Below are 25,557 nucleotides of genomic sequence, written 5' to 3' on the forward strand. Positions count from 1 at the left end.
TCATTCTCCACAATTGAAACCACAGGCATATTTTCTCGGCGAGCAGCTCTGTATTCTTGATGCATTTATTGATAGATTTCTCATGTGCTATTAATATTGTATCATCTGCATATTGTAAAATATACAAGTTAGGATCAGCAGTGGATATCATCATATCATGGCAAAAAAAAATGAACAAAAGTGCCGAGAGGGGACTTCCTTGAGGGGTACCTTGCTCAGGGCTGAAATACTCTGATATACATGTTCCAATTTTAACTGCTATCTTTCTTTCAAGTAGGAATTGTTGATATATTCTGATGAGTTGGTAAGGAACTTTATTTTTGTACAGCTTGTATAGTAGCCCTCTATGCCACATGGTATCAAAAGCTCAGGTACGAATAAATCTTTCGCCTTCTGCATTTATAACTGTTTAGGTCATTGGGTTGTTTATGGAGACGTTACTTATCAAACGGGATTAAGGTTTTTACAAAAATTAAGTGATGGTTTCACATAACAACTGAACGAAGTAACAAGATATTCGACAATTGTTGAATTCGTAATTTTTTTCTTTATCACCTCACAAGGGTATCCAATATGGCTTCCATAAGAAAAAAATTGACTATCGCGTCCCTGAAACAATGGAAAACAGAAAAAATTTGACGACAACATTAGAATCTCTGTTGGATAATGACTATAAACCAAATTTCGTAAAGTTATCTCCAGAAAAACAAATGAGTTATACAGAAAATAAAAATCTCACTTTTTAGTTTTTTCGAGATATCTCGGGAACCATTGGAGAAATTTTAGATCTCTTCACACCAACAAACTCATCCCTAAATAACGCAACTTTTTTGTAATTTGAGCAACCCTAACGGTTTTCGATATCCCTGTAGGGCACCTCTGAATAGTTCGAACCCTGTATTCTATAGCTCTGACAGCTTTTGTGCTACAGGGTGATTCTCAAATTTGGCAGTTTTCGGACATTATTATCGATGATTATACCTCGATTCTTAGCTATTCCACAGATCTGTGGAAATTAGTTAGTGTTTATATTTATTTCTCACCAAACTTTCAACCTTGGTATGTCATATTTTAGGGGGGGGCAGCAGAATTTTAGGGGGGCCCGGGAACCCCCTTGGCGATAGTATAAGGAAATTGGTCTATAGTTTTCCGACATGATATTTTCACCTTTTTTATACAGCATTTTCACGCTAGCAATTTACAATATATCAGGAAAAATGCCATCCTGCAAAGATAAATTATTTATTCGAGTTAAAACAGGTGTCAACCACGCTGCCGCACATTTTATCAAGAAATGTTTGTTATCTATGCCTTGAGTATTTGAATTTTTCATACCGTTTATGATGTTAAAAATTTCTCTCTCACTAACAGGTGTATATAAAATGTGTAAAAAATGTTTTGATACTGAATTATATTTTAGTGTAATTTTTCGAAAGTTTCCTACTCTGGAGAGGAAACAACAAATTGGAATAATTCATTTGTGTTTCATTTACTAATACTGATAGTTTTCAAGTATGTACCTATATCATTTTCCATATAAGTTATAATGGTAATGTGACAACAAGTTCAACTAGAAATACATATCGGGTGTGAATAATACATTTTCGGGCTCAATTTTTGATAGAATTGATTCAGTGAAAACCGCAACCTCATAAATTCAACTGTTTTCAAGCCATAACAGAATATTAGGAAGTGGCGTGAAATGAAAAGTTCTTATAACTTCCTCATTACTGATGCTATGAAACAAATACATTCTGGCACTTTTTTCAGTAGAATCCTTGGGAGTAATCATTTGTTTTTTATTTCAATTTGTTTTGAAGTTATAATACAAACTTGTGTAAATTATAAAAATTTCTATAACAAATAAAACCTCTTTTTTCTCTTTTCAGATATACATTATTTATAAATTTCTTATCAAACTATAAAAATAATCAAAAGTTTCAGTTTCACACGGAAATCAACCAAGTGCCTATCTGTCATAATCTGGGAACTTCAGATAATTAAAATATTCGGTGGCCAACAAGGTCTCCGGATTTGACACGTTAGAATATTTCTTTTGATCATATTCAAAGAACAATATTTATCAATTTGAAAATGTGAAATGTTGAGATAATCAAAAAGTGTTAAATCTGGAGTCCTTGGTGGCCAACTAATATTATTATCTCAAGTTCACAGATTATCATAGATAGGCACTTGGTTGATTTTCTGAGTGAAACTGAAACTTTTGATTTTTTTATGGTTTGATGAGAAATGTATAGATCATGTTATATATTTTAGAAAGGGAAAACAAGCGATTTTATTAGTTGTAGGAATTGTTATGGTTCACATTCAGTTTGTATCATAACTTCAAAACTAATGGCGATAAAAAACAAATGATTACTCCAATAGATTCTACTAGAAGAAGTGCCCGTAGAAAGTTTTCGTTTCATGTTTATAGCGCCAGTAGTAAAGAAGTTATGAGGACTTTTCATTTCACACCATTTTCCAATTTTCTCTTATAGCTTGAAAACAGTTGAGGGATTCTGAGATAAATTTAAAATGAAGGAATTGTTGTTTAAAATCTGTTCGAAATGAATTTGATCGAGCCCATAGGCGTACCCAGTAAAAAGCAATTTAAATTCTTGAAAAAACTATATTAATAATAAAAAAAAATACTACTATCATTCAAAATTATGGTAATGTATCGTTATTTTATAAAATGATACAAACTGAACGACTCCCCCTGGCATTGATCCTTGATACGCCCAGATCGAGCCTTATAATCTTGTTCGGAATGAAAGAATCTTTGTCATGTTGAATCTTCCCCCTATCGAGTGGTCTGCTCAGATGCCACTGCTTTTTCAGGTTCGAACTGATTGTTTACTGAAACAGGTCAAGACAATTTGTATGATGAGGGTGACCCTTGGAACCATTGCCATTAAAGAATGAAACAGATTCAACAATTTTTACCTTGAAATAGTTATCATCACATAAAGAGATAAGATAATTTTCTAAACCGAACACATAGTACCAATACCGGAGGAAATTAGTGAAATTTGGTTCGAATACCGTAGAATCATGTTCAAAAGATTTCCATTCAAAAATTCTTTTGTTCGGTGCAAAGTGGATGTTCGCATCAATCGAGTGAATAGTAGCTGTGTTTCGAAAACGAATATAGTGAGTTCCGGTTTAGATGATGTGACAATACCCAATCTCACGTTACCGCAATTTTTTGAAGAGTATCATGATAAGTTTCATGACTTCACAGCTATAGTAAGTATAATCATTCAGTAATTGCAAATACTTGAAAATACATTGGGTTAAAAATAAATTTGACAATAATAACAATTCGAATGATAAAATTAGTGAACTGATTATTGATCTCTGCTTTTTTTACAATTATTCAATCAAATTTAGGTATTAACAAATCTCACTTTTCTTTCTCTGTGCTAAATAAGTCAGATAAGTTAGAGATTCCACAATTGTATACAGGATCTCCAAGGGCGCTCGAAAGCTGCTGTCTTCCCGTCAGTGTTTTCCTCATTTTTTCGATATTCTGCACGAAATTTAGCGCGATAGTTATTCTACAGGGTGGTCCAGATTTTATTTCAATGACTTTGGCGTCGGATAGAACAACTTTTTACATGAAAAAAGTTCATATAAATATATGTATATCCCGACAAGCTTCGATTTTGAGATACAGGGTGTTGAAGTATGATAAAAAATCAGTTTTTTACTTTTTCAATTATTACATTTATTGTGTTGATTTTTTTAGTTATTGAACTCTAGATGATGTAATGTTTCGAATTAGGTAAGTGCTAACTGCCAAAATTTTCTAGTGGCGTAGATATAGGGGTGCGATGATCATTTTCCTATTGAAAATCTACACCACTGTCTTTTTTTCGAGAAAATTATTCAATTTCTGAAAACAACAGGGATTCACTGAAAAAATTGGTTTTTTGAATCTTCTTCATAGAATGCTTTGGAAATAATCCGGTATAAAGCAAACACTATCCACGAATTGAAATATACAAAAATTAGATATTCAAATTTTCCAATAAGTGATAATACAAAGTGAAAGTACAAATATTTATTATATTGCTTTCAGATGCTCTCTGATCATTTCATTAAGAACATTTATCAGACACTAACAATTAAAAGATTCCGTGAAAATTTTTTAAGTCTCTAATGAATATTTTTACTGAAATATTTAATTAAATGCCATCTGAAAACGATATAACAAATTACGCCAGTTTTTGGACTTAAATTCATCACTTATTGGAAAATTTGAAAATTTAATTTTTGTAGATTTCAATTCGTGGATAGTGTTTGCTTTGTACTCGATTAATCGATTATCTCGGAAAAAATTCTATGAAAAAATATAGGAGAACTTTTTTTCAAGTAAAATCTTTTTGATTTCAGAAATGAAATAATTTTCTCTAAAAAAGACAATGGTTGAGATTTTCAATAAGAAAAGGATCATCGTACCCCTATATCACGGCACTGAATAATTTTGGCAGAAAACACTCACCTATATCGAAACATTACATTATCTAGACTTCAATACCTAAAAATAAAAACAATGTATATAAAAATACTAGTGTTATAGGTGAAAAACTATTTTTTTTTTCAAAATGTAACACCGTTTATCTCTAAAACGAATCTGGTTAGAATATATTATGTTTATATCAACTTTCTTTCATGAAAAAAATTGTTGTATCCGACGCCAAAGTTATTAAACTAAAATCTGGACCACCTGTATAACGCAAAATTTTGTATCAGCTGCCACTGAAATATTAGTTTGAATTTTTTCGATATTCTTCTTGGATCTTTTATAGTTCTGAGCACGCTATCCGAATTCTGAAAGATGATTGAAATGATTATTCGATATACATGTAAAATATGCAGAATTTCAACCCGATCGGATCTGTGGACGTGTGGACACGGAAATATGGGATATTATTTTTCAACATAAATATCAAAAAATTTACAACATTGTGTCTTTTCCCTTTACAATAATTATTGTGAAGCGATTTTGTGGTCAGGTAAATATTTCCCTCGATATTCTCCTTTGAGTTTTTATGATTCTTATTTAGCAATTAAAATTTAAACAAGGCTTTAAATTGGGGATTAAACCCGGTGTTTTGGAATTAAGAGAACCACATAATGTTAGAACGGTCTTATTGGTCACATTTTGCCATTAACGCCTGAAAATTTCAAGTTTCTTGGTCCATGCGACAGTTATCGTATAAACGGCAAGCCGGACAAAATCGAATTTCTGTACGGATTCGTCATCAGCGAGTTTTATCGTTTACGACCATTCCTGGCTCAAAATTTGAATATCACAGACATTGTGACCAAATGATAGAGCGCTCTAAAATATTTTCATAAATATATCATGCAGTGAGGTTTGGAACTTCAGAAAACATTCTTTCATATTCCAAATTTGATTTTAAAACATTTTTCAAAACTATCAAGAGCAGGACTGAAAGTATTTATTCTTGTTTTCAATATAATCCTTCCAATACCTATACGAATTTCATTACTGTCGTATTAAATTTTCAAATATGATTTATGTATAATATATCATTTTTCGATTTTTGACATTGAAAAGCAAGCATAAGATTCTCGAGTTAGGTTAGGATCAATTCATTATAGCAAATTATTTTTCCATCAGGTAAAAATTAAAATGCGATGGTAAATGTCAAAATGTCAATTATTTCGATTTCTTCAAAGAAAATATCTATAAAATGATTAGCTTTTCGATTTTTGTAGTTTACACATTCCAAATCGTAAAATAAATAAATAAATGTTGAAAATGATGAATCAAAATCAGCCAACTCTTTCAATACCTCAAGCCCCAAGTTCTACTCCTATCTCATCAAATATTTTCACTGATTAAAAATAATTCAACACGAAATATTTTGTCACAGCACTGAAAAAAATATATGCTATATCCAAGACTAGTAGTCTTGACTGGAAGCAATATTAGACTCATATATCCGCAAGCATAACTTGACTCGATGCAAGATGCACGTTATTCTTAAACGTAAATGTTCACTACAATTCATATGAGGAAAAGTAAACTTGAGAATAGTATAATAACTTTTATATCAAGATGAAGGATTACTTCAACCAAGAATAAGCCCACTTGGATCGAACATAGAACAATCTTCTGGCAAAACTTTCTTAGTTTCCGATTAAGAATAAGGCTTCTTGGAATGAGTATAGAACATTCTTCGAGTAAACCTACCCAAAACTTCGAATAAGAATAAGACTTCTTGGATCGAACATAGAACAATCTTCTGACGAAACTTCCTTAGTTTCCAAATAAGAATGAATAAAACTCGGTGGTTTACAATTCTTTGGGTAAATTAATCGCTAGAGGTAACATTACGTCCGAGATTTAGGGTACTTCATTGTGTACGATTACTGTAGATTTGTACGAATTGTAAGGAATATAAGGTTCTTGGTACAACTCTACAGTAATCGTACATAATGAAGTACCCTAAATCTCGGAGGTAATGTTACCTCTAGCGATTAATATACCCGAAGAATTGTAAACCACCGAGTTTCGAATTGTATTATACTTGAGTTACGTGAAATGAAGTTGAATTTATTTTGGAAATCATCTATTATCTCTTCAAATATAGAGAAACTTGTACCTTTCAGGCAGTATTAACATATTAGGTATCACGATATTATTTATCTCGACAAATCATATTGGGCATATATCGTATAATCCCTCAATATTGGTTTTTGAAATAAATGACATCCTCTGTTAGGCAACAGATTATTTTGGAGAGAAGATCGAGTTTTTTTTTAATGATTAAATATGGAAGGTCTAATATCACATCGTTAAAAAACGGATAGCTGATGGAGGGATAACAACAATAATTATTTTCTCCGAAGGATCACTCAACATTTCATATTTTTCTTATGAGGTACCTGAAAATGGAATTTTGGGTGATAACAGAATTTACAAAGGAAAAAATTGAACACATTTTATTTTCTCAACATAAACATATAACATTCGTCAAAAATATATAATATATTATCATAAAAAAAACGTATAACAAAAATTAAAAAAATATATCTTTGTTTCCTAAAATTAGAACAGGTACTAAATTTGTATCACCTATTGCATGAACTATTGTGTGAACATACTTGAGTACATACCGACGACTCTACTATCTTAATCCACTTCTCAGTGAATTTCATCCTTTTTCCGATATTAGGGATCAATTCCTTAATTAGGCTTTCTGTTAGTTTTGTTATATTATCAGGTGTTATTCCATGCTCTGAAAACCCAAAGCGTGAATTTCAGTATAAAATCTAATGATACCTGGCCAACAATCAATCTGTTAATTTTTTCATTCAGACCAACGAAGTGCATAAAACAATTTCTCAGAATATCTGTAAATATAGGTACTCACCCTTGAATATTGGAATCAAATCGGCCAATTCCCATTCGTCTAGAATTTTCTCCATAATAATAAATCACTAAAAATATTATGAACACTAAACTATAAAAAACTGTTCCTGCTCTCTTCGACTTCGAAAATGTCTGCCAATAAACTTTCCACTTTCCACTAGTTCCAACTATCTAGACTAGCATCATGCGCAAGCCCTATCATTCGCTCCGACCAACCACAATCTGCGCAGGAACAAACGGCCAGCCGTAGTAGAGCGTATCTGTATTTGGCTTGCGTATATTAGTATTTGGATGAAGAATAGTGTATGCTTCAGAAAAGCAGTAGTTGAATTCGCGGAAGATATTTTAGATTTCAACCAAGATAGCTATTCTCAATATAATCAGTGCAACTCTTCCATCAAAACAATTTTTACTACAATTGAGGATTAATATTCTAGTTATAAGAATGGTTTTCTTTCAAGTCAATATCAAAACTAGACTTCGAACGACTTCTATTAATTTTGACTCATGTATTACATTTTCTCTAGAGGAAACAAAATGATTTTCAATGGATCTTGATAGCTATTCTTGCTTTTATACTAGTGATCTTGTTGAATCGAGAACACGAAATTTTCAGTTAAATATATTGTTATCTTGGTAAACAAGTATATGTGTGTTCTTGAAATGAAAGAATGATATTTTTGTTTCAAGTAGAATAGTTTCAACGCAATATTAAAACAACTTAGATTTAGAATATTTGTTCAAGATTATCCTTATACTTGAATGTAGATTACGATTTTTTTCCGTGAGTGTAAACCCGGAACTTGAGGTTATCTGTTTTAGATTCTTCTTGAATATTCAATTTTCCATAACTTTATTTGCTGTGAAAATTATCGTATAGATACTATCATCCTACAATTACACCTTTTATTTCTTATATTATATTCTTATATTTTGGTATAATTATTGTTTCCAATAATAAAACATTGAAATATTTAATGAAAAATATTCAGATTCTGAAATTTGTCGAATCAAAAAACGAATAAAATAATACTTCCGTCCCTCATCCGGAGATTTTCTTGGAAACTATAACTAAGTCTTTTCATTGAATTTGATAGACATACGATTTTACTTACCCTCAAATAGTAATCCACAAATATTGAAATATTGGAGACTAAAAATTAGAATCATTTTAAAAATCAAGTAATTCTTCAAATGTTAACTAAATAAAATTATGTAGAGAAAAAATGTTCCTTCAATATCTATTCTCCTTTGTTATACACAGATATTAATTGACTATAACATATATAGATTAATTGATAATTTGATGTCAAAAACAAGTATCATACATATTAAGAACTCCATCAAAAATTTTGTATAGACATTTCGGACATTCCAAAAAAACGTATTAATATTCCACTATGAATTACTCGAATAAGGTTAAATTTTCAAAAATTTAATAACTCTGGCAAAGGGTGTGGCACTAATCACTATGCTTTCCTGCCCTTAGTAAAAAATTAGTGCTTCACAGTTAATTTATTGTCGAACTTGTGACGATCTTTTCGAAAAATAATCTTCCGAAAAGATCTAATTTTCGTATTCACAACGTGCGTTACATCTATCGGGTGTCCCAAACTCGATGGCCTATTAGACGTTTCTGGAAAACTAATCATAATTTTGAGCTGAAAATTTGCATATTGGGGTTTGAGACAATGATCTTTCTCCCTAAAATATTTTCAGATCTCTACAACTTCCGGTTATACCGAAAACCGACTACTACGTACAAAATACCGATTCTACGTACAAAAATAGTGGGGGTTACTTCAGCAAACCCTATACCTAAAATGAATACTTCAAAAGTTATCGGGGAAGAACTTCAAATGAGGAAAAACCGCTATTTATAACTGTGGGAATAACTGTCTGTTACTTCCGTAAAACACAGAAAAAAAATAAAATTCGATGTTTGGATAACTAAATTTTACATTTCATGAATTTTAATTAATTTTTCGTTGATATTGTTGAGTAATCCATAAACCAATACAATTTTCAATTACGAATAATTCATTACAATTCTTGATATGTCAAATTTAGTTATGGAAACATCGAATTTCATTTTCTTTCTGTGTTTTACGGAAGTAACAGACAGTTATTCCCACAGTTATAAATAGCGGTTTTTCCTCATTTGAAGTTCTTCCCCGATAACTTTTGAAGTATTCATTTTAGGTATAAGGTTTGCTGAAGTAACCCCCACTATTTTTGTACGTAGAATCGACTGAAATAATGAAAAATATAGGTTCTAATTTGAAAATCTTGAGTTTTGATGAATTTGAGTTGTCCAAGTTCATGATCCTCTTATAAACATCCTGTACATTTTTGGTCCAAGCCGAAAACAGTCTTATAATACTACTTATTTGCGTAAACGAAACAAAGCAAATTTTTTTCGAAAAAGGCTTTTTCTGCTGAAATATTCAAGAAAATGTGAGTCCTCATCGCCACCTTTTTTTTCATAAGAATCCCAATAACTCATGAACCGTTGAATTTTTACCCAAGGTATGGCATATTGCCGAAATTGCCATCTTAAAAGCTATCTAATGATGCAATGATATACTGGGTGTGCCATTTGAAATAAGGAAGTAGTAGTCGGTTTCCGGCATAACCGGAAGTTGTAGAGATCTGAAAATATTTTAGGGAGAAAGATCATTGTCTCAAACCCCAATATGCAAATTTTCAGCTCAAAATTATGATTAGTTTTCCAGAAACGTCTAATAGGCCATCGAGTTTGGGACACCCGATATACAGTGTGAGGATAAAACAAGGAATAAAATTCATAACTCCGTTATTGAATAATGTAATAGGCATACTCAAGTCGTACTCGAAAAAATTGGTCCGTGAAGTGAAGCCCTCGGTATTTTGAAGAACTAACATTTTTGAGATACGTGGTTAGAAGATTCCTATATTTTGATATTTTTTCTGCTCTGTAATAAGAATTTTTCTACTATTTACGACACTGGCGTGTATTATGATATACATCAAGTACTAGGGCCGGCATAACGGACATTTTGTTGGTGCGCCAAATTTTAGGGCGCCAAGTCAGAAAGTAAAACAAGATATATTTTTTGACACAAAAATATTATTTTTGTAGTAAATTAAAAATGCCAAGTGCCAATTTCATTGAAATAGAATATGCGTCAGGTGCTCTCAACAATAGTTTTAATTTTAGCTATAGCATTCAAGAACTGTGTCGTCTTTTTTCAATAGAGCTTGATAATTTTGAATAAATCGGGATGACCTTTGATAAATTGGTTTTCAGTTCAAAAATTCGATTTCATATGAAATTGAAAAGATGGCTGAGAACAATAACAGAGGCTCCTTCAAAGAAAATTCAAGAACCCGCAGTTCGAAAGCGAATAATGGGGCTCAAATATATACATATAACTGAGCATATAACTCATTAAATCGGAAAACTGAGAAATACGAAATTTTTCTACAGAGCCCTCAGCTGACAAGAATAATTTTTTCTGGTAAATAACAAAACACATACAAAATTCGATGAATAGGTAGGTATAATTCCTATAATGAATTAACTCTGAATTGAGCCAGATAAATCAGGCAAAGCAATGCGGCAAAATTTTATTATGTCTGGGCGCCAAAATGTCTGGCTCGGCCCTGTCAAGTACAATGATATGAGTTATCATAAAAATATGACCCGTCGTCATGAAATGTAATCTCTGTGTTATTTCCGGATTTATGAATTGAATAAATTCCATTTTGTAGAATATCGGTTTTGCAATTAAATGTGTTTGAAGGATATTCATTTGATATTGTTTTCTTATTGAGTGATAAAAGGCAGATTTTTCATTTGTCCATTCAACTTGTTATTCCGTACAAAAGTTCTTTCGAACAACTGTTTTTTCACAACACCTCAGGGCCGCCGCCAGACATTTTGGAGCCCCGGCAAAATAAAATGTCGCCGCCCTAATTGTTTAATGGTACCTTCAATGAATGCTATTACATTGATATGTTTTGTTTTTTACCAGGAGAAAATTGTTTTTGAAAGCTGGGAGTTTGTAGAAGAACCATTCATTTGTAAATATTTTTCGATTTGATGAGTTACATATACAGGGTGTTCCACCATTGATGCGAAACCCTATTACGCGCTGAGTTTTAGCCCCTTTTCGTATTTTCATAACTAGTTGATTCGATCTCTTCATTGAAATTGATGCTAGGTAATTTTTAATTTTACACTTAGAGAGCTTGTTTTGTTAACTGACTTTGAGCCCCTGGAATTTGGCGCAACGGCAAAATGGTATGCCTGTCCTGGTGGCGGCCTTGAACACCTGTTCATTTGAACAACTGTTCTTTTGAAAATCTGTTTCTATTTCATAGAAATAACTATCGAGAAAAAGTCCGTCCAACGTGCTAAATCTCGTTGATACTGTTTTTAGATACAGCCCTAAACCACTATCGCACCAGCAGAAATCGAAACTACTGTTCAGCGATCGTAGGTGGCGGGCCATTTAAAATCTATTCGTTGTTCGCATAAAACATTTTCAAGTGGGCAGGTGCCACCTGGTATCGTCTAAAATCAGCTACCGATGCAGGGTGTCCGAAAAAATTTTTTTTTTCTTGACGGATACCAGGATAGTGACGGGCAGTGGCGACGCTAGGGGGTGGCCTTCCAAGTCAGGGCCGGCGTTAAGGGCAAATCAGTGAAGCAACCGTATCAGGCGCCTATTTTTGAGGGGCGGCAATTCGGCCCAGTTTGCTGGCCGCCTTTTTATATTTCATTCTTGATTCTTAAAAACAATTTGCTCCGCTGCGTTTGTCAATTTTCTCTGCAATGAATATATTCAAACCACCTTCACTAAGCCGCCTGTATAATTAATATCACATGACAGCCTAGCCAATATAAACATAATTTCCTATTACCCTCATTGAAAGATGGATAAAATCATTATGTATTTCACAAAGACGAAAAACCACACTTTCTTCGCTTTCGAATTATTTGGAAGAAGCCCCTTGCATCTTGTGATGTGATTGGTGATCTGTTTCAGATCTCTTCGACACATCATACCTATACTCAGAAGTTGGATTTTTATGTTAACCAATATACAGGGTGTTTCTAAATTAGACTTGAACCTTGGAGAATGTATTAGTATGACTAATTGATGTCGTTTGAGCCATGTTTAGTGATAATCAAAAATCAACAGTTCTCGAGATATTTAAGTTCTTGTTGTTTTTGAAAGATTTTTCACCTTAAACCTTTCTCTACGTTGACCAAATTTGATTATAATTTTGGATTATTTTCGTAGCCAGCGAGAAGTCAGGATCTAACGCCGTTAGAATAGATGAAGCAGCGAAAAGATTGATAGTAAATTTCAGGCGGAAAATAAAAACTGCTGTTTTTTTGAGAGGTGGGGTGGCGGGTTGCTTATGAGGGAGGTCATGTTGGTATTGATGCTTTTCAGCAGAGGCGCAGAAAAATTCTTAGCTTCAGGTGTCAAATTTTACTCGTGCCGGCCCTGTTGAAGGACGTTTATTCCAAAATGAGGAGAAGCCCCATCTATACCAAATATCAGGGTACATCTGCTATCTGCTTCGTCATCATTTGAAAACATTGCTGTCAGAGTGTCAGAGCATCTGCTCTCAACAATGCCAAAGCAGATGCTTTGATAACAATGTTTCCAAATGATGACGAAGCGGATGTACCTCATCAGGATTAAATCAAAACGCAAAAAGTTCGAGCAACGTTCTTCTACAAGCTTTTCTTGAAAAAAAGGCACTATTAAACGCTGTTTGATTATTGCAATGTACACTTACAATTTATCGCGGCTTGACTGTGACATTCTTGAGTCCAGTAGGTATTTTCTCTTGACCTCCAAATGTGACGTGTTTACATTCATATTTTTTATGTGTATTTTGAATAAATATTATTATTATCATTATTATATCGGTCAGTTCCAAATGCTTGACTGATAATCTGAACATTTGCGCTGAATTTTGTTTTTTTTTGAGTTCAATATTTGTCAAGATTTTCTTCCATGAAAGTTTCATTTTTATTTCTTACATTAAATGGGTTATTATCTGAAAAAAATGGTTATCTATGATACCAATATTTTTAAACCATCATTTAAGTAAGTTGCAGTTTAATAAGTTAGCAAAAATAATTGGGATAGTCATTCAAAAGAACACCAAACTGTAAAAATAAATGACGTTATAAGTAAAATTTCTATGTGATAAGATGATTAATTGAAAACTAAGATTGAACTATCCGATGGTTTTGGTGAAAAACATTTATCAACTCAGTTATGAATGTTGCTCTTTACTTTATCTACACTCTATATATATTTGTATTATCAGAATGTAGATTTATTTGTAATTTTTTATGGCAAATAAATGTATTATTATTATTCTAATTAAACCATCTGAGTCGTCCGAATAATAGGTACTTGATAATATATGAAATATAGTTTTCTTGGTGATTTCAAGTTTTCAAAATGGGGACAAAGTACTAAATATGTCGTTTCCAACTGAATCTGGTCACGCTAAATCAGTATTTTCGACCAATGAACTTAAAGTATAATATGTTTCTTGTGGTCGAAAACATTTCGTTAAAGATTGCATCGAATATCAAATATCGAATTTGATAGTCTCAAATGAATATCGAATAATAATAATGAATTCATGAAATGATACAAATCATTAACTAAGAAAAGTTAAAGAAATAGGTATTTAGACCTGTCCAAATTTCAAAATTCTACATATCGCAAATAAAATGACTCAATCTTGCTTAAAACTCTAGAAATAAATAGACACAATAAAATTGAAATATTTTCAACAGCCAATTTAAAAACTCGCCGCTTTCGAATATCTTTCTGTACTATTTTGTTGGAATTCCCAAGATCCCTTGTACCTTTTTTATATTTAACTATATGGGGTGTTCTTAAATTGGATGAAATGTGAGATTCCTTGGTTAATTTTAAGAATAAAAAGTCCTATAAATATTTATTTATTATTATAATTATTACTAACATGGTCCCGAAAACACTTTGTTCTCGAGATACAGGGTGTTTCTTGTAGTCTTACTTTTCTTATGATTATACGAGGCTATCGAATATTTATGGATCATTGCTACATTTTGGAAAAATAAGCCCAAAAAAAAATAATTAATTTATTCATCAAAGCTTCTTGATTGGATTTTTATGATAATTTGAATTTTCTCTAGGATTTTGAGAGAATTGATTGCAATTTCTTTCGCGAAATCGGAAGCAGATACGACAAAACAACAATCCAAGTAGTACTAGATAATAGCTTCTTTTTAAATTTTTTCGAACTAACAGTGGTCCACCAAAAAAAGAAAAAGCGAACACTGTCTCAAAAATATATCACCCGGTAGATTTGTAATCAAAATTGGCATATGATGTAAACTCTTGATTGTAATACCTATGCCAAATTTCAGTTAAATATCTTGTGGTGCTTTGCAGATGTTGATGAGAAATAAATCTTGAAAAAAATAATCAACCTCGAAATCGAAAACAATACAATAAAACACCCTATATATCGATATTTTTACTCTTACATATATCGATTCATTTCGTTTCGATAGTTTAAGAAAATATCCATACAATTTATTTCGATAGTTTTTTGTCCCTTACACCTCTACCATCCATACCGATTCTTGACCTTGACTTGACTTTGAATAACCATTCTGCATCTTTTCTTATCTGCTCCAACAGGTTCGTGGACTTACGCCTCTAAGCTTTGGGTCCCTTTTCTTCCTGAAGGTAGAGGGTTCTTTTTCTACCTGATTGCGGAGTTATTATCCGATGATTTACTTCTAGGAATGTCTCTGTCGCTAGAAAAAGTTGAGTCCATGAATGCCCATGTTACAATCTGCAGATATCATGCTGATTTGATGGAATGCCAAACCCGACCCGACACTATGTCGAATCGCTTTTGTCACAACATTGTTAACTTTCTAACTTCCAGTCCTTTCAAGTTCCTACTTTGAATGAAATATGAAGAAAATTTTGATGTTTTTTCGATATTCTCATTGAACCATTGTCAAAAAACTATTTAAAAAGGTCCTTAATATTTTAACCAACTACTCGACTTGAAAGTTGAACTTGTGACAAATTACATACTTGACTTAATTTGAGATATTTATTGCTTGATTTAATATCAAGCTACTTGAGCTTACACGAGCCGCAAGGCATATATATTTCTGAAAGCTCGTGCCCGTTTAGACAAAATAAAGGTGTTTCCATGGAACCAGAGACCATCGAGTCAAAAAATGTGTTAAAGAAAAATACTTCTCAATCCAAGTTCTTTTACAAGAGCCGGCAAACAAAAAAACTAATACTAAAAACAATTAAGTACGAAAAAGACAGAGAAGCAAGGACCATGCAGGCTTTGCACAACGAAACCCACTGTACTAAAAATAATAATTGTGAATAGGCATTTTCAATCCAAAAATACTAAAATCTATGAACAAGTTCTTGGGAGATCAGAACATTCGACTACTCTTGCAAGCATCAATACCTACTTCAGAGGATAAATATGGTGATTTTGACATCAATATACAGGGTGGCCACTTTTTCAATGGGATTGTTTTGGTAACTTTTAAACCATAAGAGTTAGAAGGTCGGTCAAATGGAGAAAAAGTTGTATGCATAGAAGCATTATCAATCAGTTCAAACAAATCGAAATTATCAGGGCCGGTTATTGAGATATCATAAGAAAAGTAAATTGTGTCATTTTGATTTTTCTTTTTTTCCCACTTTATTTCAAATATTATCAAAAAATGTTACAGGAATTTTTTATTCGAAAGTAAATTGTTCTCAATTTGACGTAATCAGATTTCGTATCCAACGTTTCGTGCTCTCTGGGCCACCTTCAACCTCATTTTTTTCAATACGGACCTGTATATTTTATGACACTTTTCGAAATAACTTTTAACGCTGAATTCAACGATATATCATAAAATGTCATTCAAAGTTGATTTTCAGGTGATTTTGACCCTTATCCAATTTTCTTAAGACCCAAAGAATTTATTTATTTATTTAGCGTATGGCGTACATGGGTTTAGTTATAATTAGTTAAAATTGTACACAGTCACATTACGTCATAAAACATATAAGTGTATACCCAAAGAAATTTGGATAAGAGTCAAAATCACCTGAATATCAAGTTCGTGAATCTATCTCTATTATTCAGCTGAAGTTGGTCCACTTGATGAAAAAAATTTGTATCTCAGAAAGGACCAGATGGGTGGGATTCTGTATTCTGTAAGGCCATAGAGAAGCGATAACGAAAAACTTTCTCTTCATAGTCATGATATCCGACGATACCATCACTATTGGTTGGATTATTTCTAGCCATTATTTATTTGAAATAATCAAGCAATAGTGGCATTTTCAGATCATCGCATAATATAATATCGTGACTATGAAAAGGATGTTATATGTTATCGCTTCGCAATGGCTTTATAGAATCCCAACCCTGGTAGCAGCCTAATGGAAAAATTGTCACCGGTTAATTCTTCTGAATTTTTGTTGTTTTGTAGAATATAACCTCCTAAGCAGAAAGTCTATCGGCCCAACTCAATCGTATCATTAGTTCTTGAAATATGGTATTTTTTCAAAGTAACTTTTCTCGTGGGAAAACATCCAGAATGAAACACTTCTGCGCGGTAAATATTTCTTACCCTAAAATTAAAAATTTTAGATTGGTTTTCAATAAAAATTGTTGTTAAATATAATTCAATGGCAATATGATTGACACCATGCCTTTTCATTTTCCCCTCTTAAAAAGTGTATTTGACGTTTGTGCATGAGGAAAGCATACCGGATATCTGAAAAAAAAAAACTATTACCTACCTAATCTTAATATGCATACCAATTTTCATCGAATTCGGACATAACATGAGATATAAAAATGCGTGGAAAATATGGATTTCGAATGGACCATCTACGAACCAAATTGAATGCCCATGACAAATATCATAAAAACCGGATACGAAATGTACAAGTTAGGGTTCTTAAAAGGACTTGCGGACAGACAGATACAAAGCTGAAAGTTTTTCAAGATGGTCTGAAATGGTTGGAAATTTAGAAATCGTACAACAAATTTTTCTTACATCCAAAAGCGATCATAATGTTTCCACTACTTTCGGTAGACAATTTGTTGTATGTCAATTACATCACATTCACTTGTTATTATTGTTGAACCTGAAGAAATGTCAGAAGCGTCTCTTGGGGTTTGACTCACGGATGACGAATACACTAACGCTTCTTATTATTCGAAATAATCAAATAACAATAACATTCATCTTTCTTCCGTCCGTAAACACGATAGCTCTTGAACGGAGAAAACTAGAAACTTTAAATGGTGGGTTCGGATCTTTAACGCCGCTGCTAAGTTCGTCAATGGTCAAAATCTGACAAAATTCCACAAATATGGCAGTTGATATGACAAAATTGAATTTCAGGAATGCGCTGTCACCAAAAGGAGGTACAATTATGGACAAATCAGAACCAAGAGCTCAAACCTAGCGAAAGGCTTGAGGAAGTATTTTAAATTAGAAGATCAGGAGGTGGTGGCAGTAATTCTAACGAATATTCCTGAGTTTCCCATAGCCAATCTCGGAATATTGAAGGCCAATCTCATTGCAACTTCAGTGAGTCCTGCTTTTACTTCAGGTAAATTTATTTCGATTTAGATTTTTCTTTACTTATGACTATGTTTTGCAGACGAAATATGCAGACAACTCATAGATTCTGATGCTAAAGCTATTATTACAGAGGCTGATCTCCTGCCAACCGTTAAAACGGCTCTTCAGAATTCTTCAAAAAATATACCCCTAATCGTAGTCAAAACAAAAGTAAGTAATTTAAATTGAATGAAAAGTGCACAAAAATTACCCAAATTGGTACACAAACGTAGAACGTCATAAATAACAATAGTTATTTGTTTTATCAGGCAACAAATTAGTAGATTGACTATCACTCTGATAGTTCAGCTAAGGCTTGTAAAATGGATCACAAAGAGACTAAAAAATAGATCAAACCTATTCAAACACAAAACGTCAAATTTTCACTGAAAACTACTACCAATATGACGACAAGGAACCATTTTAAGCCACGTCATTTTTCTCCTTACCATTTCATCTCAATGCATTTCTGCCTAGGCAGGAAAAGTAATACTTTGCTGATTGATATAGGTAGATATGTCTGCAAAATAAATATCTGCTGTCAATCGGAAAAATAATATTTCTGAAGAATTGCCATGTCGGCGAGTTTCCATCTTCAAGGTAGATAAGAATATTCCATCGAGGTTGAAATAAAAATGAATAAATAGCTCATAGTGATAGGTTTACATTATCCAAAAAGACAAGGCATACGTTTCATGTTTCAACAGAATTCGCAGGAGAAATTATGGCTATCGGCACGTTTAATGATTTTATTACCTTTCTGTGTTATTGGTAGCTGAGGAAGCGCAAATTTTTTGTTTGTTCCAAAATCCGAATCCGAGGTTTTAGTTTAATCATTTTCTTGGGGTGGCATTTGGGCTGTACAGAGTACCTTCTGGATATATATGCGGTTGTCCGTTGGCCCAGTCTGGAAGTGGAGAAATCCAACGTCGTGTTTTTTGTCCAACACTAAAAAAACAACCGAACTAAGCGAAAAACAAGACCATATGCACGATGTAAACCAGTGGTTCCCAAAGTGGTGGAGGTGGACCCCTGGGGGTCCACGGTGGACTCGAAGGGGGTCCACAAGTTGTTAGTGGGGGTTCACGAAAATTTTTCTGTTCTCGATTGTAAATAGAAAAAATATTGGCTTGGCTTCACTCACCAAGATGTGCAAAACTATGTATTGCCACAATTTTATTCCCAAATTGTTAATATTCAATTTTATATAATATATTTAATTTGATGGTTCTTCTGGTTTTTCCAAGCAATTTTTTAACTAAAAAGGGTTGTAGATACCTGGTGTACAACTTTGATTCCGCCATTTTGCAATAGTAGCGGTAAGTAGTAGTCGAAATAAATGGATCGTGGATGCCAAACAATGAGCTTAGGTATTTGTAAACATAACACCATGGAAATATTAGTCGATGTTTGTCTCCATCATAAAATTATTCTTGTTCAAACATGTCAGCTTACTAGCCAAATTCTTATCATTTGCGGGAGGTTTCAAGTTTTTGCTTTAATATAAAGAAATCTGTGCCGAAAGTGGTTTCAACGCTTCAAGAACGATGATTTTGACGTCGAAAATCAGCATGGCGATGAAAGAGGTTTTCGAAGATGCAGAATTGGAGGCATTACTAGATAAAGACTTGTGTCCAAGCAATAAGAATTGGCAGGATTCGAAGTGACGCAAAAGGACATTTCAAAATTTGTGAAAGTCATGGGAATGATTAAAAAAAAAGGAAATTGGGTGGGCCGAGTTATGTTGAACGGCATTTGTTTGCTTGTGAACAGCTGCTCGCAAGGCAAAGAAGAAAGGGATTTCTGCATGGCATTATATGGAGACGAAAAATGGGTTCATTAATTGCGATAATCCCAAGCGCAGAAAATCATGGGGATATCCCGGATATGCTTCCACGTCGGCGGCCAAACCGAATATTCACGGTGCAAGGTCATGCTCAGTATTTGGTGGAACCAGCTCGGCATAGTGTATTATGAGTTGTTAAAACCGGCTGAAACAATCATAGGCGATCGTTATCGAACGCAATTAATGCGTTTGAGCAGAGCATTGAAAAACGTAGTGGCCAGCGATGGACAATACTTTGAATTTAAAATGTATAACCAGTTTTTCACAATAAAGCCTCGAATTTCGGATAAATACGGTGGAAGCAGAGTTGTACGCCTTCTTATATATATTGCGGGGGTTCACCGAAATCAGTAAAGTTATGAAAGGGGTCCACGAAAAAAAAATTGGGAACCACTGATGTAAACAAAAGTATTGGATTCTGTGATGATCCTTTAACGCTGAAGCGGCAACGCCGTATTTCAGGAAATCCTGCTGACCTGTTAGATAGCGAATTTCACCATATATTTCATAATCTATCCACTTAATTTTTAACTGGCCTGAAATTAAAGTTAATTTATAAAGAATTCAACCTTTTGATGATGACTCTTTCATTTAGAACCACCAAGAACTACCCAATAAACGTATAGACTTCCACCAATTCGTAGGAAATAAAGTGGATGATGTAGTCATTCCTGAAGGAAAACCAGGGGATGTGGCATTCCTTCCGTATTCGAGCGGCACCACAGGCTTACCCAAAGGGGTTGAACTGACACATACAAATCTGGTAGCTAACATTGTTCAACACAACAACCCAGTATTACGCTTCAAACAGGAAGCATCAGGTAATTTAGTTTTTTTAAATAATTTTTACGACTTTGAAGTGAACTTTTTTCAACATTAAATATCTTAAAATTGATATTCTAAAAAATAGCAATGATGTTTCTGAGGATTTGATGTGATTAAATCAATTAATATATTGTGCAGGTTTTTTCAAATCTATCAATGCCACTTCTGACGCTGTCATTACTAAAATACTACTTGACTAAATTACAATGCATAAGTATTAGTAAACATCCAATTGTTAACACGATCAAACAGAAATCCACTACTATGTTGCGAAATAATGGTTTGAAACTTTCTTGAAAAATTACATCAATATGAATTTGAACATGGTTACAAAAGTCCTGTCTTTACGCCAGCGCTTTCGTTTTTTGGAATATTCTATTTGTTGTATATGTATTTAATTATAGAAATAATATAACCATAAATTAGGAAAGTCAAGAACTTTTGAGCGCATTCATGCACCAATCACGCCATTGGAGATCTTAAAACAGTACATAAATATATGTGGTCATCTGCTTGAATGAACGAATGCTAGAAAGCTCATGATTTCACGTCATTCTAATATTTTTTGTTCACAGGGAATTTTCAAGAAGTATTACCTGCAATTCTACCTCTCTACCACATTTTCGGTTACAACGTTGTGATGAATGGAATTCCAATTTATGGAGGGAAATTAGTGACTATGGGAAAATTCAACCAGAAAGGCTTCATTACAATGATGGAGAATTACCAAGATAGTACCATTTTTTACCTCGTTCCTCCCTTAGGTAATTACATCCGCGATTTGAGGTCTTAAGAAAAATTTGATATGGATAAAAGCGATTGAAAAAAAAGAGTTTGTCGAAATTTTTTTGATCTATTATGAGGGTACACTATTTAGGAATTGATTTCTTGAAAATAATGTCGTCCAAATGTCTGCCATGGTTTTGACGAACTCAGTTAATATAACAGTAAAATTCCTGATGTCGATCTTCTTTAGCCTAGGAAGGGGTTTCTGATGCTTGTGTTTTAGATTAGTTGAACTCCAGTAGCAATACTTAGTTTTGCTTAATTACGTGGTCATTGAAGTAAGCTTCTCTCGAAAAAAGGACATTGGTTAAATGTCAATTTAAAGCGAAAAATTCGAATATTGGTAATATTTCTTCGCACTATAGTCATAGAATTACCATTTTTGTAAAATTCGCGTACGCACAACGCGCGATCCGCTCCCGGGAAACGCTCCATACCGACCCAATTCTCAAGAGCCAGTCTACCAATTGACTTATCTCCTGGCGCACCTTCAAATCGTTTCGTTCACGTAGTAAGCTAATATAAACTTTTGGGACACCTTGTATTTGAGCGCTATATACCATTTCCTCAGTATGAACGAATTTTTCGAATCGAATGATTGATCTCATACATCGATAGATGCGTGTCTTGTTTTTTTTTTCTGAAAATATCAGACAATACATCGGGCGTTATATTCGAAAAAAAAACAACTTTTACCGTTTTTGTATCGAGTGTCGTTTCAGAAAAACGGGGTCCTAATTTCACCGAAAATACTCTCAACTTTTTTAAATTGCATGGGACACCTTCTATTTCATTGCATATTCCTATTTCTTAATTCATACGTACATTTGGTGTATTTTAATTTCCGAATGAAAAAAAAATTTGGCAACTTTTCGTTTTTCACAAAAAAAATTGATGAATTGTACAAAGCACTAAGGGCCAGTTGCACCATTTGCCTAAACATTGATTAATTTCTGATTTCTCTTGAGAAATCATAGAGTAATCAACGTTTAAATTTTTGATCAATGTTTAGGCAAATGGTGCAACTGGCCCTATTAATTTTCGAAAAATTCATGAACAAAAAACGAAAATCATTACAAAAGAAGTAAAACTAAAATTTCGTCAAAAAAAAATCGAGCGTCGTACAGTGCTGCCCTCTACTTATATTTTTGAAAACAGAAAGAAGAAAAAGTGAATACATGTTTGTACACCGTACAAAGTCTGGTCATCGCAGGAGCGCCAGAGGGAAAGTGAAGGGAAAGTTTGACTGATACACGAATAGCCACTTGGTGGTAATCCCTCTAATTTCGTATTATATAAAAGTTTGTGAAATAGGACTTATTGAAAGGCGAATTAGATCTATGGAAAATAAAATGGCTTAAAGAATCTGTTTCATCTCGACCGACCTGTGTTATCGAAACTGGGATAATGTAATCAGGACTTGTTTCCGAATATTTTTGAACTTCTGAATATATTTTCAATTCTACCTGTTGCAACATGTAGGTACTCCGGAGAGATCCTTTTCTTCCCTTAAACGTCTTAAAACACATTTGAGAAATTTCACAGGTCAAGATTGAATGGATTAGCGCTAATGTCAATTCACAGAGAAATAAATCATGAGAACGGGGTCTCTGGAACTGCGATATCTCGAATATTCACCAAAACCTGGGCTGACCATTAAGCCTTAAGTATAGTAGAATATGAAAAAAAACTCCTTCACCTAAATATTTTCTAATCAAGTCACATGTAACCAAAGGAAGGAATAAAGGATGGTGTTTCATAAATAAACTGTGCCATTCTGCTACCCTGAAATCAAAGATTTTGACGCAAAATAAAACTTCTTATGTCGAAAATAATCATTGGTCAAATTTATTGTTCCTTATATTATAATAAAATTATTCATGTATGAACTTTTCATTTTCAGTACTACTGCTTATTGGAAATAGCCAAATAGAAAGGAGATATCTAAGAAACATAAGAGCTATACTCAGTGGTGCAGCTCCATTGGCAGCATCAGACGAAGAAAGATTCAATCAAAAATTCGGAAATCACATCCAATCTCTTCAAGGTATGTGTTTAGCGAAGTGTAAAGGTTTTCATAAAATTGATCTATTCAATTCACTCGTGAAGTTTGTTCATTAATGAAGAACATTTCCTTATTATCTTATTTAGTCTTCTACAAAATGCTTGAATGTAATATAGTTTTTGAATATAGATACATATAAATTCCAAAATCTTTTTTCAGTTTATGGTCTAACTGAATCTTCTCCATTAGCTACAGCACAATATCCCAAAAAAATAGAAGGAAATGAGCTTCACAAAGGTACTATAGGCAAACCGCTGGTTAACACTCAAATAAAAATTGTAGATAGTGAAGATGAAAAAAATATTCCCTTGGAACCTAACATAAAAGGTGAACTCTTGATAAAAGGTCCTCAAGTGATGAAGGGTTATCTTAATCGAAGTGAAGAAACTAAGAAATCCGTAACAGAAGACGGTTGGTTGAAAACGGGCGATATAGGTTACTATAACGATGAGGGTTTCTTCTTTATAACTGATCGTTTTAAAGAATTGATAAAAGTTAAAGGCAATCAAGTTCCACCTGCAGAGTTAGAGGCAATTATTCGTTCATTTCCTGGCGTTTTGGAAGCTGCTGTCATTGGAATTCCTCATGAGACTAGTGGTGAGGTACCAAGAGCCTACGTGGTACCAAAAACCGGAGAAGTGATAAACACGAAAAATTTGACTGAATTTGTTAATACAAAAGTAGCTTCTTATAAAAAATTAGAAGGAGGAATAGCTTTAGTAGATGATATTCCTAAAAATCCTTCTGGAAAATTATTAAGAAGATTACTCAAACAACAGTATTTGAATAATAAAATATAACGTGTCATTAAAATTTTAGAGTTTTCTTTCTGCTTATAACAGGTTCGTTTCAAAATCTTTCAGTTATATTCGATTAAATCATCTATCTATTTGATTCAACATTTCAATTCATCTTATTGATAAGTGCGAATCAAAAAGTATTCAAAATAAAAATCAGTTTTAAGGAATAGAATGAATAGATCGATAGTTAATGATTGATCTTATTTTGATCTTATTGCATGAATTAAATACATTTCACATTGGAAAATAAGGCATGTGATTCATTATGGTATTGCTGTCGCTTTGTTTATCTGGATGAGGAGTTCTGATAGTAATATTCCCCTGAAATTCGGCATAATCAAAAAATGATTATTTGACATTTGGCACGCATAATATAGCAGCAGAAAAAATTTGCGAGGGCAATATGAAAAGAGTAACAGAATATGAAAAAGGAAAATTAATTAATTAATTTTGTTCTGACTATCTGAATACTAGATTTTTCTGGTGGTTCTGGTGTAATCGAAAAAAAAAATAGAAAATGCTTTGTTTTCGAGATACAAGGAGTTTCTTGTATAGTTGTACTTTTTAGTGATGCTTATAACAGTTTATCGTATCTTTATTAATCTTCGCTACAGAATGAGTAAATAAATACCAAAATTTATAATAAATAATAATTCATTCATTCCTCATAGTTCAACTGCATGTTTATAATAATTTGGTTCATCGTGAGGATTACTGCAGAGCTATTCGATTTTTGTCTCTAAATCGATAACAGATAAGACAAAACTACAACAAACCAGAAGGTGTATTACTAGACCAGAGTTTCTTTTTATATTTATTTGTTTCACCAAAAAATAGTTCTGGTGGAAATAAGCAGGTGCCCTTCCAGAAAAAATATCACCCTGTAGATTTGCATACAAAATAAGCATATCACAAGATGAAAACTTTAAACTGGAATATCTATACCAATTCAAGTTGAATATCTTGTGAAGGAAAGGTGTTAGGTGTGAGAAAAAAACTTGAACTTTAACACCGGTATCTCAAAAACAAAGAATTTGCAGACTCATATTAAAGGACTATTTTCCTAAAAAGATTCGAGAAATCAGTCATTTTCATTTGTACCTCCAATTTAGGAACACCGTTTAGATATAA

At 33.0% G+C, this 25,557-nt stretch overlaps 1 protein-coding gene and 1 long non-coding RNA gene across 3 annotated transcripts; one reads left to right on the forward strand and one right to left on the reverse strand.

Annotated features, from left to right (window-relative positions):
- The first annotated feature begins 1,364 nt into the window (after positions 1-1,364).
- LOC123688774 (4-coumarate--CoA ligase 2-like) lies at positions 1,365-24,439 on the forward strand. Of its 2 annotated transcripts, XM_045627435.1 has the most exons (8): positions 1,365-1,512; positions 2,845-3,252; positions 17,883-18,093; positions 18,145-18,275; positions 20,546-20,771; positions 21,351-21,539; positions 23,465-23,608; positions 23,786-24,439. In XM_045627435.1, exons 2-8 carry the CDS (start codon positions 3,058-3,060, stop codon positions 24,424-24,426), a joined length of 1,737 nt encoding a protein of 578 aa, XP_045483391.1. In that variant the 5' UTR covers positions 1,365-1,512; positions 2,845-3,057; the 3' UTR covers positions 24,427-24,439. The 2 variants fall into 2 exon arrangements, with proteins under 2 accessions (XP_045483391.1, XP_045483392.1); XM_045627436.1 differs by lacking the exon at positions 1,365-1,512 and having other exon boundaries at positions 2,836-3,252.
- Positions 6,925-7,891, reverse strand: LOC123688775. The gene is made up of 2 exons (XR_006750105.1): positions 7,416-7,891; positions 6,925-7,280 (listed from the first exon to the last, which is right to left on the reverse strand). It is a non-coding gene; the product is annotated as an uncharacterized LOC123688775 (long non-coding RNA).
- Positions 24,440-25,557: the final 1,118 nt, after the last annotated feature.

This window comes from Harmonia axyridis, chromosome 1 (assembly GCF_914767665.1).
Source record: "Harmonia axyridis chromosome 1, icHarAxyr1.1, whole genome shotgun sequence".
NCBI lineage: Eukaryota > Metazoa > Arthropoda > Insecta > Coleoptera > Coccinellidae > Harmonia > Harmonia axyridis.

What these genes read in the sequence shown, in the direction of transcription:
- LOC123688774 (XM_045627435.1), top strand. Translation starts at nt 3,058, where the DNA reads ATGTTCAAAAGATTTCCATTCAAAAATTCTTTTGTTCGGTGCAAAGTG. An exon ending in TTCATGACTTCACAGCTATA is followed by an intron (nt 3,253 to 17,882) that starts GTAAGTATAATC and finishes ATTGAATTTCAG; the next exon opens with GAATGCGCTGTCACCAAAAG. An exon ending in GAGTCCTGCTTTTACTTCAG is followed by an intron (nt 18,094 to 18,144) that starts GTAAATTTATTT and finishes TATGTTTTGCAG; the next exon opens with ACGAAATATGCAGACAACTC.